This window comes from Artemia franciscana, chromosome 8, assembly GCF_032884065.1.
Source record: "Artemia franciscana chromosome 8, ASM3288406v1, whole genome shotgun sequence".
Taxonomy (NCBI): domain Eukaryota; kingdom Metazoa; phylum Arthropoda; class Branchiopoda; order Anostraca; family Artemiidae; genus Artemia; species Artemia franciscana.
Window position 1 is genome coordinate 28,080,584 of NC_088870.1, and position 17,582 is coordinate 28,098,165.

General features: G+C 36.5%; 1 protein-coding gene across 1 annotated transcript in view; it reads left to right on the forward strand.

Annotated features, from left to right (window-relative positions):
* Window positions 1–17,582, forward strand: part of LOC136030240 (uncharacterized) — a 113,824-nt gene that overhangs the window by 52,745 nt on the left and 43,497 nt on the right. The window contains exons 5-6 of the mRNA XM_065709067.1: window positions 4,513–4,734; window positions 12,726–12,886. Of these exons, the coding sequence (XP_065565139.1) occupies window positions 4,513–4,734; window positions 12,726–12,886 (383 nt within the window). The remainder of the gene's footprint in view (window positions 1–4,512; window positions 4,735–12,725; window positions 12,887–17,582) is intronic.

Here is a 17,582-nt window from a genome sequence, read left to right on the forward strand (position 1 = left end):
TCTACTTGATCTATATCGGTTAGGCCACCTGTAAGTGCCATGTGGCACTAAAAGCAGAATTTTTGGTACTATTTCTCAAGTGGAAAAGCTTAGAATAATAAAACTGGTGCCAGTTTAAAATTTATGGTCCAAAACCCTTCACTGGAGGCTTACAATCACCCCTCCCGTATACCCTCCCTCCATGCCTCATTAATATTTTTCAGGCTACTGAACATGCAACATACTGCAACATTAGCAGGCTACCCACACCTTCCCAGAGAGATGCTTAATGGCTCATTTTAAAGCTATTGCTCATATCTACGTGCTTTTTATAATTTCCTCCATCGGCAAGTGCCCCATGACACCACAAATGACACTTTTGGTGTCATTTCTCAAGTGGTGGTGCTAATGGGCTACCAGAACATCGTAGAGAGATGTTTAATGGCTCATATCTACCTGCTTTCTAAAATTCCACCTTCTGCTAGTGCCAAATGGTACTAACAATGGCACTTTCCCTCCAATGCCCATTCTCTTCACTGGATTTAACCGTTGATGGGGCCAGAAACGGTAACATAATAGTAGCGACCATTATATTTGGAAAGAGTGTCGATAAGAGAACGGAATAATGCCCTTTTTGCCTTTATTATGTTTTCTTCTCAGTAGTCTTCATGCAGGATTACCGAAATAAGAGGAGGAGGGGAAGAAATAGTGGGAAAAAACAACATCAATAAATCTCTGGTTATAGTCTAGGCTGACGTTCAACCATGAGCGATAGGGGCTGTGACGCAATCGTAATGTTAGCGAAAATTGTATTTGGAAAGAGTGTCAAATGGGGAATCACATGGTATTACATTGTAGCTGTTATTTTTAGCTACTTCTGAAAAGGATTCGTGCACAAAAAAAGAAAACAAGAGAAAAAAACAAAAACAACTGGCTACCGCGAAATATCACCTAATTGTAAAAGTATCATAGCTTATTAAAAAAGCTTTTTATTTTAGTCCTATTGTCTAAGAAGTAATTTAGTAAAACCAAAGAAAAAAAGAAAAGGATAAAGATATTAAAATTTCGACGAGTAGGTTACTGATTTATAATTCTTGGAAGGCTAGTTAAGAAAAAAAAAGTACCTATATATACCTACCAACATATAAAAATAAATGAAAGTCGTTCGTTTCCATTGGTAAAATTAGCTTTTTTTTCTGTCAAACATTTATGCACCAATCGATACAGAATAAAAACTGGGACGGAAATATTCCATTTCTTTTAGCGGTGACCAATACTGTCAAAGTTATAAGCATTTGAAGGTTTTACTATCTGGTGGTATTCTATTTTTCAAGCTTTTTTGTAACGGTAGATAGGAAATTTAAAACTGAAAAGTAAATATGGCTCTCACTTTCTGTGGTTGACCAGAATTTCTAGGGTTACAAGCAAATCACATCCTCGATTTATTTTTGGGGGGCTTACAAAAAAATAACTAACAAATGAATCAAAAATTTGTTTATATGCATTTATGCAACGTTTTTACGAGTCGGACAAAAATTTCGGGGGGGGGGGGCACAAAGCCCCTAACCCCCGGGACACGGCCTTGGTTATAAGCCTTTGAAACTTTTGGAAAATGGTACTTGCATGATATAGCCCATAGCTAATATTCTTCTAATATGTTTCTCTGATGCTCAATCCTAATTAAATATACCAAAGTAAGATAAAATATAACACTATAGAAACAAATTTGGGCTATATATTTGCACTTTAGGGGGGGGGGGTAAAGTATAGCGGGTGTGCATGCCTAATGTGTTAGGTACAATTATTCTGCATATTATGTTGTAAGAATTGTTTTCTAGCTTCACACCGTCCAAATACTTTACCCCCCCCCTGCTTAATGTGCAAATACATAGCCCAAATTCTATATTTTCCGCCTATTCTGTCACTTCTCTTTGTCTTGTCTCACGCTAAGCTCAAAGAAACTAATGAAAAAAACCGGTTCTATAATGCGCCAATGAATGAGCAACTTGAACGGTAGGGGGTTTATCATACAAGTACCTGGAAAAAAATTATATCATGCCCTCGAGGCCGTATCCAGGGGGGTTTGACCCCCTGCCCCCGAAATGTTTATCGACTACGTGACAAAAATGAATATAAACGAATTGTTGATACTTTTTGAAGTGTTTTTTTCCCCTCCGCAATCCCTCGCTCTTTACGCTAAAGTTTGACTCTTTGCCACAATTCTGCTTTTTAAAACAATTAAAAGCTTCACACTGTTTTGTGAAGAGTTAACAAGGGCTTGTTTCGTTTGGGGATTGGCATTGTTTAGGAGGGGGCAGCTTTAAAATAATACAACAAAAATTAGCAGAATATACAGAAAATTTAACAGTTATGTGAAATTCTTCTGTAATCAGGGTAGGGGGGGGAGTGGATCTAAAGCCCTTCCCTGTGTATATGCATGCCATAAAGCCACTAGTTCTATGAGACCTTTGCTGAAGCATCTGTTTATGATCATAAGCTTTATCAGTATCTGGAGTCAAATGACCTTTTAGGTGACCGCCAATATAGATTACGCAGGAAACTCTCAACGCTTGACAGCGGCCCAGCACCAGGAGTGAATAATTTCTAGCAAAAGCATACGACGTCAGGCTATTGCCATTCGACATCACTAAATCTTTCAGCAGGATGGGTCTTCTTATTAAAGAAACTCTACGCGTAGTGTGTCCGCGGACGTTCGTTAAAAATGACCGAGAGCTTTCTTTCTGATCGCTCACTGTGGGCTGTCCTCAACGGGTTCAATTTCCCGCGAATATGCAATCATGGTAGGTGTACCCCAGAGTAATATTTAGGGACCTACGGTTTCCCTTATGTGCATGGATGTCATGGAAGACAACCTTGCAAGTCCTCTACATCATTTGGACGACGACACAGTGATACCCATAGCCGTCTCGAAGTACGAAACTCAAACCCAAGCCTTCCTATCCCTTCAGACGGAACTTTTGAAAATTGAAAAGTAGTCCAATTCATGGATGGTAAATTTTAATGCATCGAAAACAAAGAAGCTGCTGATCCCCCGATGGAAAGTGCCACGCATATACCCCAATTTCATCTTCACAAACGAAGCCATAAAGAGGGTCAACGACCTTCGTCTCCTGGGTTTCAACTTCTCCATTGATTTTTCTTCGAAAATCCACCTTGATCGGGTGAGAAATCTCTGCGCAGGAAGGTTGAGGATCAGTCTTCGCTGCAAAAGCCTTTTTCTGTCCAGCTTGTCCTTCCCATTTTACAAGTCTTACATATGACCCATCATGGATGCCCTTTGAATGCTGGTACTCCAAAAAAGTTGTTGGTACAACTTCAGAAGATTCAGAATAGGGCTAATAAGTAAGTTCAGTGGTTATCGATGACTCTTGCCAGTCTATTAGTGAAATGTTTAATGTAACGTCAATGGCTATTTTCTACAAGTACCTGAATTCACCTCCTTCTGTAGAGCTATTTGGTATCCCATCTTCCTAGAGCAGACACGCAGCTTGGCCTAATTATCTTAAGGTTGACTTGCCTAGAATAGAGTAATTGAGGAACAGCTTCGTTCCAAATTGTACTTTGATTGGGAACGATCTGCCCGGAGACTTTCCCTAAAAGTTTCTCTATCGACCTTCAAAAGGAGATTCGGACATTTCCAACTTCATGATTGAACGATGTAAATAGCTAGCGGTATATTACAGAGTTAAAAGTACCCGATGCTACGAATTTAGGAATAAATAAAATATCTGGAATTCAAATCTAATTACAACAACGATACATCTCAGTTTCCGATATTTTGGAATTTTTCCTCTATATCAACATTACATTGTGGAACACAAACATCTTCTTTATTTGCTGTTACTATTGGCCTTTTTATTATCAAATATGAGCCATCGTTCTCATTTCCCTGGTTCTTCATTCACTGATATATTTTTGCTTTGTCTCACCAATAACAAACTATGAAGTGAGTGTTTTCCAATGCTTGAAAAGGGTATTCACATGACCGTAGCTAGGAATTTGGGGCTGAACGGCCAGTTAGTGGCTTGGGTGGAAAATGTGTTTTTCTGGGGTATTAACTTCTGAGCAGAGCAAATAATTTAACAAATCCAATTACTGAATCGGGTTTATTGTAAACACTTATAAAAAATACATGAAAAAAGTCAATTTTGAATTACTAGAATTGGATTTTTAATTCCATAGTTTTTTCGAAATTTATTAGACGCCATAGTAAATTCAGGGCTTTACACTTCTTCCTTAGCATCTAATCCTTCGAGTTGAAATCGCCTCCCATTCCTTCCCTGTGGACCCCTGTATGATGCTAAAAGTATAATTTCGGCAATTATTTACACATCAATTAATATATATTATGATTATTGGTTATTGTCCCTAATTGAAGCAATATGCAAGCAAATTTGCTCAAAAAATGAAGCAATGTATGATCAAATTTGCCCTAAGAATGAAGCGACATGTAATCCAAAAATCTTGGCTCGAAATAAATTTTCTTATGTTTCTTCTGTAATACCCTTACAGTGACAATTTCCTCGTCATCCAAAATCTACGTTGGAAGAGCAGCTTCTCCGGAACCACCACCATCTTCCCCTGATTCCTCATATGAAAGTGACTATGCTAGTGTTACATATGCATATGAACCTTTTTATGGCTATAGTACCATATACACAAATGTCGTTCCCTTTAAATGTGTATGCAAAGATGGCGAATCAGAGGCACAGGAAATCAGTTGCTGGATCGAAGGTTTGTTATATTTATTTACCTTACTGAGGTTCAGAGAGATACCTTCTAAGATTATGTATTTTTGCATTAGTCTTGTAACTTTTACAGTGTTTATTGGTTCCTAAATTTGGCTTCCACAAGTCAGGTAAAAGAGTTTTCCACTTCTGTTGTAAATTCTGTTTCCATTTATTTTCGGTTTGTAGCCTTATTCAGTCCACCATGTCCCAGAAGTCTTGAGTGGCCCGTATCTGATTAAATACACAATTTTGTAGTTGTCCCGGGAAGAATGGTCCCAAAACGTCTTTGTTTGTATCTATTTTCTTTTCACTACGAATGATCATATCAAACTAGTTGGCGTAGAAGGTTGGAAAAGGTCTCATTTTAACACAAATTCAACCAGGCCCCCTTTAAAAATACAAAAGAGATTGCGCTATAGCGAAGTGCTCTTTTTGCTCGACCTAAAAGCTATCAAGCAGAAACTCTGAGGTAGCAAATAGGTTTAGAACTACCGACAAGCATCTTATACAACTTCCCTGTTATCGTTGCCCCCTCCCTAGATGTAACCTAGTAAAGAGGGAACCCCAGTCCATGGTAACTGGAATTTAAAAAACATGTGTTGAAAAAATGTCATTTAATGTTCGTTTAGTAATAGAAACTAACATTTTGGTATATCTTAATTGTAAAAGTTTATAACGAAAACCAATTTATCAGAATTTCTAGAAATGGCCTGAAACCCTTTTAAATTGGGTTCGATGCCTCGTAGACACTGCCTCAGGGTTGAAAAGAAATGCGTCATTAGAATCACCATCGTCGAAAGGTGGGACATCGTAGAGAGTGTTGAAGGACTCATTTGCAAGTTAATTACAGACAGGGAGGGCTTGAAGCACTCAGGCCAGAGGGGGATGATATCCCTCATTCAGCAACTTCTATATCATTTTATTTCATTGTATTTTATTGCTACCTGAAAGATCAAAGACAGCACCTCGGAATTGAAACAAGAAATGCGCCATTTGAATCATATTGGTCGAGAACCTTTCTTCGGAGCCTATTAGCCCCTCATTATAGTAACCTAGGAAAAATCATATTTTAGCCTGTGTAGCACTAGTGTGTTCCTTTTTTCTACCTTTTCTTTTTCTCTACCGCTAGGAGACACTGGAACGCCATCGAGAGCTGTTTAAGGGCTCATTTGAAAGTTAGTTACGGACAGGGATTGCTCGAAGCACCCAGCACAAGGGAAGGGATTGGTTTATCTCATTTAAGCGACTTTTAAATCATATTATACGTTTATATCATATTTTACCTATAACTTCATAGTTCACAATATTTTTATCATTTCAATTTGGGACTGGTGCCTGCTAGCTTGACCGTTTGCATGGAGTTTTCCGCTCGAAAATAGAATAATGGCTTGGAGAAACAAAGCCTTGTTGGATCAGGTTTTGATAGTCCTCTCTTACATAGATTATAAAATTCCACTTCAGCTTTTACACTAGAGGCTTCAGCTCAAGTACAAGCGAAAATAATCGTTTTTAGCCTTAGGCAAAAATTATAAACGGGATTCCAAAATATAATGTCATTTCCACAAGATTGTTTCCATTAAGGGGTTTAAACCCCTTCCCGAAATGTTTTGTTCGACTCGTAGAAAAGCAACAGAGATGAATTTAAACAAATTTTGATGCGATTTTTAAAGTTTTTGTCCCCCCCCCCTGAAAAAAACGTTTTGTTAATACCTCTTCCCTCCCCCTGAAAAAATTCTTGATACGACCCTGTCTATCCATCCATCCGTAAATCTACAGTTTCCATGAAACTTACGCATATTGGACCCTCACCACTTTTTTTCATTAAACTGAAATTGGAAAAGAGGAAAAACAATACAAAAAAGAAGTAATCCAACTTTAGAATTTTCAATTCTAATTCTTCTGGATTCGACTTTACGATTCCTTGGTTTACAGTTAACCAATACACTTGGTTAACCATACACTTTTGTTAACCAAATCTTATGCACTAAGCCAATCAGCGAATGCTGAAGAAACATAAAATTTTATTTTACTTTGGGAGTAGGTTCGGAGACACAAATTCGAGTACACATGAGTGAGAATCTGGAAAGTGAATATCCCATAGTCATACTCGTTAAGTCGTATTTCATCATCAAATGCAGTAAAAGTGGGACATGAGTTTACATCTGACATAAGCCCAATCAACTTGCAATTCCATAGTTATTCTGGCTATTCAAGAAGAGAGAACAAATAGCGTCATCGTCATAAACATGCGTGAAAACACACAAAGTAGATTAGTCAGCAAATGCTATTCCTAGTTTTGAGAACATTGAAAAACGATACTGGTAAAATTCTGAAGGCAATGCTGTTTCATCTGCTTTTCATTTTAGAAACAAAATTTCTTGAAATAAAATTTGGCTTCCGAGCTGAACATTAAACGAAGCATACTTGTCTTCTCTTTTTCTGCATTCGACTCTTAATTCGGGTTCGATCCTTGCTGCTATATTTTTTATGCACGAAAAGCTTTCGATTCTTTGACCTACAACCTTCTATTATCTAAATATTCTCGCTAGGGTATAAACGGAAATGTTAAATGCTGGTATCGATTTGTACATATCAATTGTATATTTTAGATTGATTCGAAAGGCTCAATTTATTTATTATTTTCAAGAACTTTTAAAATGCAGAAAGGATATTCGGAAAACTTGGCGCGTCATCAGCTCCGTCCTTAAACATATGTCTCTGCCTTCTTGCATGCCTCTAAGTTTGGTGGTTGATAACAAAGTTGTTCAGTTTGAATTTAATGGTCAAGAAGCATTTAACTTATATATTTTTAATGTTGGAAAACAGCTGCTACTTCTGCATGCTCCTTTCCTTTTGAACCTGATCCTAAATTGTATGGTGGTCTAACTTGCTATAAGTCAATTTCCGGGTAAATTTATAGCAAACAGTATTACTGGCTTTTGTATAAAGTGAATATACCACTCGATGCCTTTTTTTATGCTCTTTACCAATATAATAATCGCTTCTACCGGAAATTCAGATGTAAGCACTTTTTGACCTCTTAAAAATGACCTAAATATGGGGTATAAAAAAGGCTTATAACATTGGTCTGAAACTTTGTAACATTGGACTCAAACTTACCGTTTCATTATAAATCCATTTTTTTAATGTTTTATTATCCACAAGCACCGATTTTCCACGATTAAATTGGATAAATAAATTTTATCAATGTTATGGCGTTTTCTTCTTCCTTGTCGCCGAAATTTCAATTAAAGCATGCGTTTTCGGTCGTTTTTTTTTTACAAAATAATAGGATATTTGAAACGCAAATCTGTAATAGTTTAGAAACAAATTTGGGCTATATATTTGCACATCAGGGGGGTGGGGGTAAAGCATAGCATATATTAAATACGTAAACCAACCATTGCTGTATTTAATATAGTTAAGTTTATAGCAAACAGTAGAACTGGCGTTCGTAATAGCCGGCTTTCATATTTTCGACCAAAAACGCATGCTTTTATTAAAAATTCGATGTCAAGGAAGAAGAAAATGCCATTACATTGATACAATTTATTTATCCAATTTAATCGTGAAAAATCAGTGCTTGTGGATAATATAACATTAAAAAAAATGGATTTATAATGAAACGATAAGTTTGAGTCCAATGTTTTAAAGTCTGAGACCAATGTTTTAAGCCTTTTTTATACCCCATATTTAGGTCATTTTTAAGAGATCAAAAAGTGCTTAAATCTGAATTTCCGGTAGAAGCGATTATTATATTTGTGAAGATCATAAAAAAGGCATCGAGTGGTATATTCACTTTATACGAAAGCCAGTAATACTGTTTGCTATAAATTAACCAATTTCCCTAGAGCCAGTTTTTAAGGTTGATATTGATAGTCTTGTTAATGGATAAAAGGTTCAGCGTCTGCTGGTTCTGATTGTATACCAGCCAAAGTAGTCGAATTCATTCTTCATCCAACTATTTCTCCATTGTCGAGACTTGCTAATCTATCTTTCGAGAACTGAATAGCATGGGTATAGCCTGCATGTTTGGGGTAATTTGATTTGGTTCAATGCTCACCGCAGCCTTCCCTGCAAGCTTCGTCTTAATATATTTAACCTTTATTACACCACAATTCAAACTTGCCCCCTTTTTCCAATAACAAAAACTATATGTAAACGATAGGTGAATTGCCTAACTTTCATCCCTTGCCAGAATGGATGTGGGGGATTGGCTGGTCGTTCCTAGAGGCACAGTTAATGCGCCTTTCAACTATGCTGAACAAAATGGCTATATAAAAATTTTCAATTGATGTCCTTGAGGGAATAAAGTGCGCGAGGGAGGGGGCTGCTTGTCCTCCAATCACTTTTGACTCTTGACAATGGTAAGACTTTTAATTTCCAATCGATTGAGCCCCCTTCAAAGTTTATACGACAACTTCCATATGAGGTGCCTTGGCAAAAAAAAGAAAGAAATATATAATTTATAGAGCCCACTTCGCTAATAGGCAACACTATTGCATTGCCTATGAAAAATATATAAAAGCCTGCCGCATACTGGGTGCCGGGGCCTGGCCTCGAAATTGGCTACACAGTTTTTTTCCTTACACATGACATATTGACGTTTCTGGCAAAAAAAAAAAAAAACAATCTAAAAAGGCCAGAACTTTAAAGAAGAATTCGTATTTTTCCCATGATGGCAAGTATCGAACTTATCGTGACGCTATGACATCAAGAAGAGCCTCACGCTGTTTGCGATTAGAAGACAAGTGACAATGAGCAGCAACATATACAAGGCTGCCGCGTAGTCGTGGTGGGGCCTGGCCGATGACATCAAGAAGAGGTTCACGTTATTTCCGGATAGAAAACAAGGGACAATGGAAATAAATATTTACAAGCCTGGAACGTAGCCGTGCCGGGGCCCGGCCTCGAAATCGACTACATAGTTGTTTTTTTCTTAAAACTGGCATATTAAATTTTTTTGCTGCAGGTGATTTAAATAGGACAGAACTTTAAGCAAGAATTTGTATTTTCCCAGGTTGGCTGTATCGAGCCATAACATCAAGAAGAGGCTGCGGTTGGAAGGCAAGCGACAACGAGAGTCAACTCTCGGGTCCAGTTTAAAACGTCTGAATTCGTCAGTCAATATGATAGTTATCTTTTAAGTTTAACATTCCAAGTTGCAATTTTCATACTATTTAAGTCATTTAAATTATTATGGCCTCAGGGAAAGCAATGGGAAATTTGACAGCAGCTCTTTAAAACACTACATATATCAGCAAAGCATCTCAAGATGACACCATTGAGTGTTGTCATAGTATAATAAAAAGAAAAGTAACTGTAGATGAGGAAAAAATTGCTCTCTCTCTTTTGGCAGAAGAGACAACAGATGTAAGCACTGTAGACCAGGCTAGTTTGTTTATGCGGTACCTGGACGCCAAGAAGTCTCTGTTTTGTATCGACCTCTTCTACCACAGTCGAAGCCCTTGGAGTACTGAATCTATCCATATTGACAAAATTCAACTTGGATATTCAATTTTTTAGGGGACAAGGGTTGAACGAAGACATCTATGTAGGACGCCATCAAATCAAGATCTCCACATGGACAAATCAGCACATGGGCGTACTTAGCTTCTTGTCTAGGGAGGGCAGCCGATTCTGTGATGAAAGGCGGGGGGAGCTGAAGTTATATTGGCAGTTCGCAAAACCTTAAATTGCCAGCAAATTCCATCATACCTATGAAATCTTTATTAATAAGTAATCACCAAAAATCATAAATCATCAATAAGCTTCAGCATTAATCTTCTTGGATTAGAGCTAAAAAATTTCCAAGGCATTATGGATAATTGCTCTATGTTTGACTTTTATTCTGTCATTCCAGCTGTTTATTTCCAGATTTGTCAACCATCTACCTTTCATCAACTGCTTTTTTAGCCATCTACCTTTTTTCAACTGCTTTCTCAGCCATATCTAGTGTAAATTTGATTTTCTAGGGGGGCAGCTGCCACCCTGCCTCCCCTCTCCGTACGCCCATGAACCAGCATTTTTTTTATAAGAGATACTGCCTACAGCTCCGGCACGGATTATACTAGAATTCTCTCATGGAACAGGAAAAGCATATGGCCTACTTGCAAAAAATGGCATAAAAACGTTTCAAAATATCTTTTTATCTAATTACTTTGTAGCTATTTTTTTAAGGTATACCTGGATGACAGTTCTAATTGACAACATGGCTAAATATGCCATTTGGAATGGGCCCCGAAATTTATTTTATAACCCCTAACGTTGATTTACACTTAGTTTCCAATTTCAGTTATCTCGATTAGGTTTTTTAAGTAAATGTAGGTTATTTTAAGGCTTTATTTCTGCTCGTATTAGGTGTCAATGTGGCTATTTACTTTTCTTTAAGAAACTTCTAATGCTAACCAGATAATTTTTGCGTAATCCAATTGATGAAAGTGTCTTTAATTTATTCTGGTTTATTTTTGTTTAGTGTCTTTTTGTCTCTTTTTTTTTTGTCTTTTGTCTCTCGTGAAGTCTACTTCAAAAGGTTAGATTTTTTTTTCACTGAGGATGACTTGGCGAAGGTCCCTCTCTAAATATTTTCTTATTTTCTCTTCATGTTGTTCTACTGGCTGACACTACCCTTGTTTTTCTCTGTTTTTTTCATTTATTATATTTTCTCTTATTTGTTTCATAGGTCAGGTATAGCCAATGTGGTCTCTTAGAATGCATTTAGGTATTATAGACATAAAAACAAATTTTCTAAAAAGTAATATGCTTCCGAAATATTATTTTTTTTATCCCTTCTCCGCTGGAAAATTTCTGAAAGTGGCCGTGTCCATTGATCGAATCTAGACTATTGAACATCAGACCCTTGGGCTTTCTCGGGACATTTTTTATTTGGTGACAACCCTTGCCCATTTTCTCTTGTTGCCCATTCCTTTCGTGACAATTCTTTATCTTAGGACGAAAAACGTTAGTTGGGAATATGTTTTTTAACAGCATAAAAAACAAATTTTCTTAAAAGCCATATTCTTCCGAAACATCATTTTTTATCCCTTTCCCACAGGAAAACATCCTGAAGGTGGCCATGCCCACTGACTCGAATCTAGACTATTGGACATCAGACCTTTTAGCTTACTCGGGACATTTTTTTTATTGGGTGGCAACCCTAAGCGAAGCTAACCAATTTGAAAGACCGTCTGGTGAAAGTTGTCCTAGCATCGACTGAATAGGCAAAATATTTGAAAATTGATTACGATTCCGTTGTCCTAATCTACTTGTCTCAAGGAAATCAGCTTCTGTCAAAAGTCCCTACAATTTTGTATTTCATTTCCATATTTTACGTCAGATTCGCAGATTTGTTATGCAAATAAACCGAGTAGCTTTGGTCGCTGCGAGCAGATTTTAGTGTTTGTTAAATTCTCTATAAACAAAACTCTCAAAATACGACAAGTTCAGCTTATTTCGTCAGCTTATTTCTTTTGTGTCGTAATTTAGCCACTGACCACAAAGAGGTTTTAAGACTGTTGAGATTGAAAAGTCCGAGGAAAAGTAATAAACCGAATTGGGATTATTAATTTTATCTGTGTTAGGATTCGGTATAGCTTGCAAAAATAGTGTTCATTTCATGGAGCTAATGGCTTATAAAGTAGGTCTAAATAAGATAGTAGAACTCGTTGGTTTTTGTTTTTTTTTGAAGCCACGAGGGTAATAATTTGAATCTTCCGTTAAAATCCTTATCCGGAAGTACTCTCTACTTGCAGATTCGTATTCGAAGTGCAGTTATGTCACCAACTTGCGAATATCGCCCTCTTGATAGTTGGTAATATAGAACTTTGATCAATAGGCAGTTATGTTTAATTTCAGTTTGACTACAAAATCCAGCAGCATGTGTTAAAGTGAAAGTGGAGATTCATCTGACCGTAAATAAGCTGAGAAGACAGCTAGTTAAAAAAAAACTCAGTACATACGAATCTAAAACGTAAAGGCCGTCATTTTTATTTCTAGGTGAATCAGAGACAGAAAGAATTCCTGAAGAGTCTAGCAATCATTATGAAACACTGTATGAAGTCATTAATAAGAGTCTTTCGCCTGTTCCTGATCATGTCATTGATGATTTTGAAGATCCATTCGAGTCAGAAGATGATGCTAACAAAGATATTTCTCAGGTAGCGTCTTAAGATAATGTTGCAATTTAGTAACCTCCTCGGGTGTCCTTCTTGAGGTATTACCCACTATTGGCTATCCGGCCTGCTGCTCAGAGTGCCATTCGTTTCCTCTGCTTGTGCTATACTCAACCCTGGGCCTAGACGCACTTCCTCTACGTAGTACCTCGTCACGCCACACCTAGCACCCTTCCACCACACTTGACACGCCTCACATGGTGTACATTATTTTTTGAAAGTGGGCAGTCCCTTGGTCTATATCATTAACTCAGTTATTTCTTGTTCAACCCAAGGCATTGTAACAACTATTGGTAACAAGTTTTACCAAGGAACGTGTTTCCGTGTGCAAACAGAAACTTATGGTTAGAACCTTAAGTTTCTGTTTGCACACGGAAACAAAAAAAATTGTTTTTTTATTTATTTAATTGCTTCAATGGAACTATTGAAACAATTAAATAAAAAAAAAACAATTTTTTTCAACTGAAAGTAACGAGCAACATAGTTTGCCCCCTAGTCAATGTCTCGCTCTTTATGCTGAAGTTTTTTTAAGTGCTTTCAAACGAGCTATTTATTCTTATGAAACACTTTGTTTTTCAGGGGACATTCTTAAAGAATTGGAACAAAATTCAAATTTTAGCGTAAAGAACGAGGTATTGACGACGGGCTAACCCCCTCATATGCGTAATAGTTTCTGTTCGTTTACGTTTTAATGTTGTTCTTTACTTTCGGTTGAAAAAACTCATTTTTTATTTAATTTCTGATCGTATTTTATATTGCTGGGAAATCCGGCACCCCCTTCATGGAAAATTTCCTTCCTCCAAGGAAAGATGCTCCCATGGAAACTTCTCCCCTCGACCCCCTCACCAGAAAAATTCCTCTGGAAACGTCTGTATGCTTCACAATAACCATTACTATATGTAAACACTGTGCAAAGTTCACAACTTACATCCCTTCCCATAGGGACTGTGATGGATTAAGTCATCCTCAAAGACATAGATATTAGATTTTTTGACTATGCCGAACAAAATGGGTATATCAAAATTTTGATCAGGTGACTTTGGGCAAAAATGAGTATGGGAGGGGGCCTAGTTGCCCTCCAGTTGCCTTGGTCACTTAAAAAAGGCACTATAACTTTTTATTTCCGTTCGAATGAGGCCTCTCGCGATATTCTAGGACTACTGGGTCGATACGATCACCCCTGGGGAGAAGAAAAAAAAAATATAAATAAACACTCGTCCGTGGTGGCAAAAAAAATACAAATTCTACATTTTTGCTTACAGGAACTTCAAACCTCTACAGTTGGGTTCTCTGATACGCTGAATCTGAAGGTGTAATTTTCATTAAAATTCTATGACTATTAGGGGATTTATCCCGCTTTTTTCGAATATAAGGCAAATATTCTCAGGCTTGTAACTTCTGATGGGTAAGACTAAACTTGATGAAATTTATATATTTGAAATCAGTAAAAAATTTGATTTTTTTATGTATCCACTGATATCAAAACTCTGTTTTCTAGAGTTTCATATGTTCTTGAGCCGGGTCGCTTCTTACTTAGAGTTTGTTACCACGAATTGTTTGAAAAAGAATGTGTGCAATAAATTTATTGCATTTTAATCATTGTGGCTGTTAACTTAAAACTTTTGAATTGGTAGTTTTATTCACTTTTTCTAAAATAAATCCTTATACAAAAAGATGTGTTCACAAAAATCTTAGAGAGATGCATTTCTCTTAAGTTACAATCAGCTGACTATCGGTTGACTGTCTTAAAGACAAAGGGCTCGTTAGCGAATTTTTCCAGGGGACTAGCAAGAATCGAGAGCTATTAAAGATGTGTGGTTAGACTGCGAAATTTGATTGAAAGGCAATGAAACTTTACGTCCCCTATGTCGACAATGTCTTCAATCAAAGCGAGTAGCACCGGAGGGAATTCCCTATGCTGCCCGATTTCTCAATCAATATTTCATTAGAGCTGAATCCAAGCGTTTCCATAGCAAGTATGGTAGAAAACTCTTAGGGATTTTCCTTTCCCGAACTCTTTAAATAAAAATTCTCCTCTTTTTAATGAAAAACAAAAAGAACAACAAATATTCACACTTTCTAATGATGTAAGTTTCTTTAAAACTGATTATCTCCACCTCCGGCGCAAAATGGTTGAAGTCAAATAGTTTTTTTGTTTATTATTCTTTTTGTTTAAATTTTTTTTTGGGAAAGAAAGTGTCTAGCTTTCGGCTGTTATTCGGATCTCTTATCCAAGCTCTACAAGTTATGAGAAAACCGCCAAATTAATTCTAAATAGTTTGACCACGCAAACTAAATAAGTATTTAATGGACGAGATAGGATGATTCTTTAAAGTGCCATAGAGTCCCCTTAAGTGGTTGGTTTGACCGAAAATTAGTTATATCAAGTTAAATTGAATGGCTTTAATTCTAATGAGGGTTGAGTTATACAGGGGTTGAGTGAGTTATACAAGGGTCGAGTTGTTTGGGGTTGAGTTGAATGGGGTTGAGTTACCCTCACACCAAAACTTATTGCTAGTATTTTTTTTATAATTTTCCCATCAATTAGAAATGTCGCTCAAGGTATGAGACTACATTGAATTTCTCCGCTGCAAATGCTCTATGCTTAATGAGCTGAATCACGGATTATAGGGACGGCCATACACATTAACCGAAGAAGTATTTTCAAATGTTCTCATTTTACTATGCTATTCAAGAGGAAACGGAGTAAATTTGTTCATTTTCTTTTTAATTTCCGAGTTAATTTTGTCACACGAAAGAAATTTATAATGTTTATTCGTTTTTTTACCTTGTATAAAAATTTCAAAATGAAGTTGAGATCAACTGAACTACGTTACTCGTTTCTCGAATATGAAAAGTTTATTACAAATTGGAGAAAATTTGTCACGTGAAGATGCTTAGGCCTATTTAGTAGCCAAGGAAACGAAAAGGTTACCACCCGCAGTTAACAATTTCTTCTTGGAATGAAGCACTAACAAACAAAAAAAAAAAAAAAAAAAAAAAAAAAAAAAAAAAAAAAAAAAAAAAAAAAAAAAAAAAATTAAAGACAGATTTACAAGACTCAACGGTTTCAACTCTCTGGTAAATTGAACAAAAAACTTAAAAATAATGTTAATTTAATTCATAAAATCTTAATGCTAATAAACTAGACTTTTCAATCAAGCATTTTTACATAAATAGGAAAAGTTGATTAATATTTCTTTCTTTTCTTCACATTTAGACTTGGGGCGGTTAATCAAGCGGAACTTTTTACGTTTTTCGAATGATCTAAATGTCTGATTTCCTATCAGTTTTGCGCTATTTTCAAGAATCATGTAAATATTAATTTTTGCCTTTTACTGCACTTCTTGGGAATGTTAAAATCGTTGGCTAAAAAATGAAATCTGTTTTTGATGGTTTAATAATTGATGGTTAGCGACTAGCCCAACATTAGGAGATTTATTTTGTATTCGCTATTCCATCAACAGCTAAGTTTTACAAACTAGTTTTCTTTTACCCTCAAGTTCATTTTGTATTTATGATCTGATGCAAATACGTTTGGTGTTTGCAATGAAAAAAACCTCCTTAAATTTGGATAAATTGACTATATAAAAATAAATGCATAAATATATAAAATAATATATAAAAATATAAATATATAAAAATAATACATAAAATGTATTAGCGATAGAATATTAATTTAGAGTAAACAATTGCTTTCTGGACGAGCCCTCATTAATATTTTAAAGAAAGTATTGGGACGTAGCAAAATAAAGCTTTTGTGATCAACTCCTGAATCTCTTTGGAAGTTCTATTTCTACCTACGGTTCTTTCCCCTCAATACTAACGAGAATTTGTCTGGAAACTGGCTGTGATAAAAGTCGAGGACGGACAGATATGCCATTTCAGCTCAAACCTCGGTCTTTCCGAGAGATGAACACAGGCCCTGAATGGTCAGCTAAACGACAAAAAAAGACGATGACTGGGTCTCTCTAGGTACTTCGTTGATCTAAAAATCAAACAGTTCGTGGTAACAAACTGTAGTAAGGAGCGACGTGTAGTAAGGAGGCTCAATAGTAACCGAAACTCTAAAAAACGGAATTTTAATGCCAATAGTTATATCAAAAGAATCACATTTTTATACTGATTTTAAATATATAAGTTTCATCAAGTTTAGTCTTACCCATCGAAAGCTACGAGCCTGAGGAAATTTGCCTTATTTTAAAAAATAGGGGGAACACCCACTAAAAGCAAGCTCCTATCTACAAAAATGTGGAATTTTGTAATTTTTGCCAGAAGACAGATAACGGATGCGTGTTTATTTTTTTTTTTTTCAGGGGTGATCGTATCGACCCAGTGTTGCTACAATGTCGCAATAGGGCTCATTTCAACGAAGATTAAAGTTATAATGCCCTTTTTAAGTGACCAACAAATTGAAAGGTACCTAGGCCCCCCCCTCACTCATTTTTTCCCCAAAGTCATCGGATCAAAATTCTGAGATAGCCATTTTGTTCAGCATAGTCAAAAACCTAATAATTGTGTCCTTCAGGACGACTTAATTCCCCAAAGTCGCCGGGGGAGGGGCTGCAAGTTACAAACTTTGACCATTGTTTACAGATAGTAATTGTTATTGGGAAGTGTACAGACGTTTTCAGGGGGCCGCTTTCGTGTTGAAGGTGGGAGGTGGTTCAGGGGAGGGCGT